The sequence below is a fragment of the Montipora foliosa genome, unplaced genomic scaffold (assembly GCF_036669935.1).
Source record: "Montipora foliosa isolate CH-2021 unplaced genomic scaffold, ASM3666993v2 scaffold_263, whole genome shotgun sequence".
Classification (NCBI taxonomy): domain Eukaryota; kingdom Metazoa; phylum Cnidaria; class Anthozoa; order Scleractinia; family Acroporidae; genus Montipora; species Montipora foliosa.
Window position 1 is genome coordinate 20,792 of NW_027179565.1, and position 1,709 is coordinate 22,500.

At 44.2% G+C, this 1,709-nt stretch overlaps 1 protein-coding gene across 3 annotated transcripts in view; it reads right to left on the minus strand.

Moving 5' to 3' along the window:
* Positions 1–1,709, minus strand: part of LOC137986678 (transforming growth factor beta regulator 1-like) — a 23,482-nt gene continuing 21,773 nt past the window's right edge. For all 3 annotated transcript variants that reach the window (XM_068833621.1, XM_068833622.1, XM_068833620.1), the window contains one exon: positions 1–1,218. In XM_068833621.1, coding sequence (XP_068689722.1) covers positions 1,043–1,218 — 176 coding nt within the window. In that variant the 3' untranslated portion in view covers positions 1–1,042. The remainder of the gene's footprint in view (positions 1,219–1,709) is intronic.

Genomic DNA, 1,709 nt, shown 5'->3' on the forward strand with positions numbered 1-1,709 from the left:
TTCAACGCCAAAGAAGTGTTTATTTCAGAGTGTAACCAAAATCATGACACGAAGAAAGAGCAAACGTTGTCTATAACTTTCTCGCAATATGACTGGTTTATTTTCCAAAATGAGCGTTCCTGATTGGCTATTGCATTGCGTGACAAATTGACGCGAGCATGACGCGAGCAGCGTTGTCCAGATTCTTATCGACAACGGCAAATTAGCCAATCAGATTGCGAGATTACAAGCAATTGTGGTAAAAATTACATGTACACTGCCGACGACATAAGTCAAAGAGATCATATTTAGCCACACAATTCAATGATCACCGTTGACGTTCGGCTGTTCATCAGAAGGGCAGGCAGCCACATGGCTTTGGACGAAGTGTTATGCAGACTGGGATCACCGGAGACAGATCCAGCCACTGGTTAGAGCTGGATTGGGAACCAGCGTAACCGCTGTGCAAAAGCATTGTCCCTACCACTAGACTATGTTTCACTATGTTTCAGCTTTATGAGATCCCTGGTAATAACAACAGTACAGCAAAGAATAAGCTAGGGTAGAATAGTGCTGCACTATAAGGCACAATTATTTACCAATCTGTCTATTTTTTTGACCTGCGTGGATTTTTCTGATATAGCGAAATGTTTACATGTTTCACCAGCCGCGTAGTCGTTTCAGATTTTGATGTATTTATGAGATCATTGCGCATGTATCGCCGGACCTCAACGAAGTTCACAAAATTCTCCTTCCTTTTTGTCTTCTTGCAAAATGCATCATGTTTCTTATCTCTGCGGAACGGAAGCGATTTCATCCCCTTTCTATGACCATAGCGTGGCGTAGTCCGACATCGATCTCTTCCATACGAGTCAACTACGGTGTCCCCAAAAGTATCCCGTTTCTTTGCAAGTTCCAGAGATTGCGCATTGGTGAAAGCACTTGTCTCCCTTTATTCAGTATCACTCTCATTCACTGCATGATCGAACAACGAATGTAAAAACGTTGCGTCAGTCTATGTGACCATACTTAACAATGGAGTGCAGTCATGCAAAAGACGGTGTCACTTTGGAGGTGACTCTGGAAGCCCAGTGCCCGGAAAACCCGAGTTGTTTCCGAAAAGTGGCGAAGTAGGGAGAACAAACGATGCCTGGCCAGCTGCAGTCGGCGATAGTGGCATGCCCGAGAGCGACGTCGGGAAACTGGGTCGAGACGGCGATGACATCAAAGTATTAATTCCTGCATGTAACACAAAGATTAACTCGGTCATGATCAATGACTCTCAAAGAAGAATATTCGAATGAAACTTAAGACAGCGCAGAAAAACCAACATCCTGGAATCTTACGGAGAAGAAGCTGCCAGTCGCGTTAGGTTTGGCAAATAATCAACGACCAGAGCGTCTAAGGTTCTGCATTCCCCACTACAACCGCAAGTGGGTCTACTACCTAAAACAACTGAGGAAATCGAAGTTATACCATACAGGAACACCTGCCACTCAGACTCGCCTATGTGTACACCAGCAAGCACGAAAATCCAAGCTAACACGATCGTCGCATCAACGGAGAAGGTAAACACATTCTCTGCAGCGCGCGAGTTTCGTTTCTTCTTCAAGAAATGATTCGCCAAACGCGGTTCATAGTTACAATAGGTCAACAGTTTCCTTTTGAAGATATCATCACTCACACCCACCAATAGATTGAAAGAAAACATGGAAAGTACATTAATACCA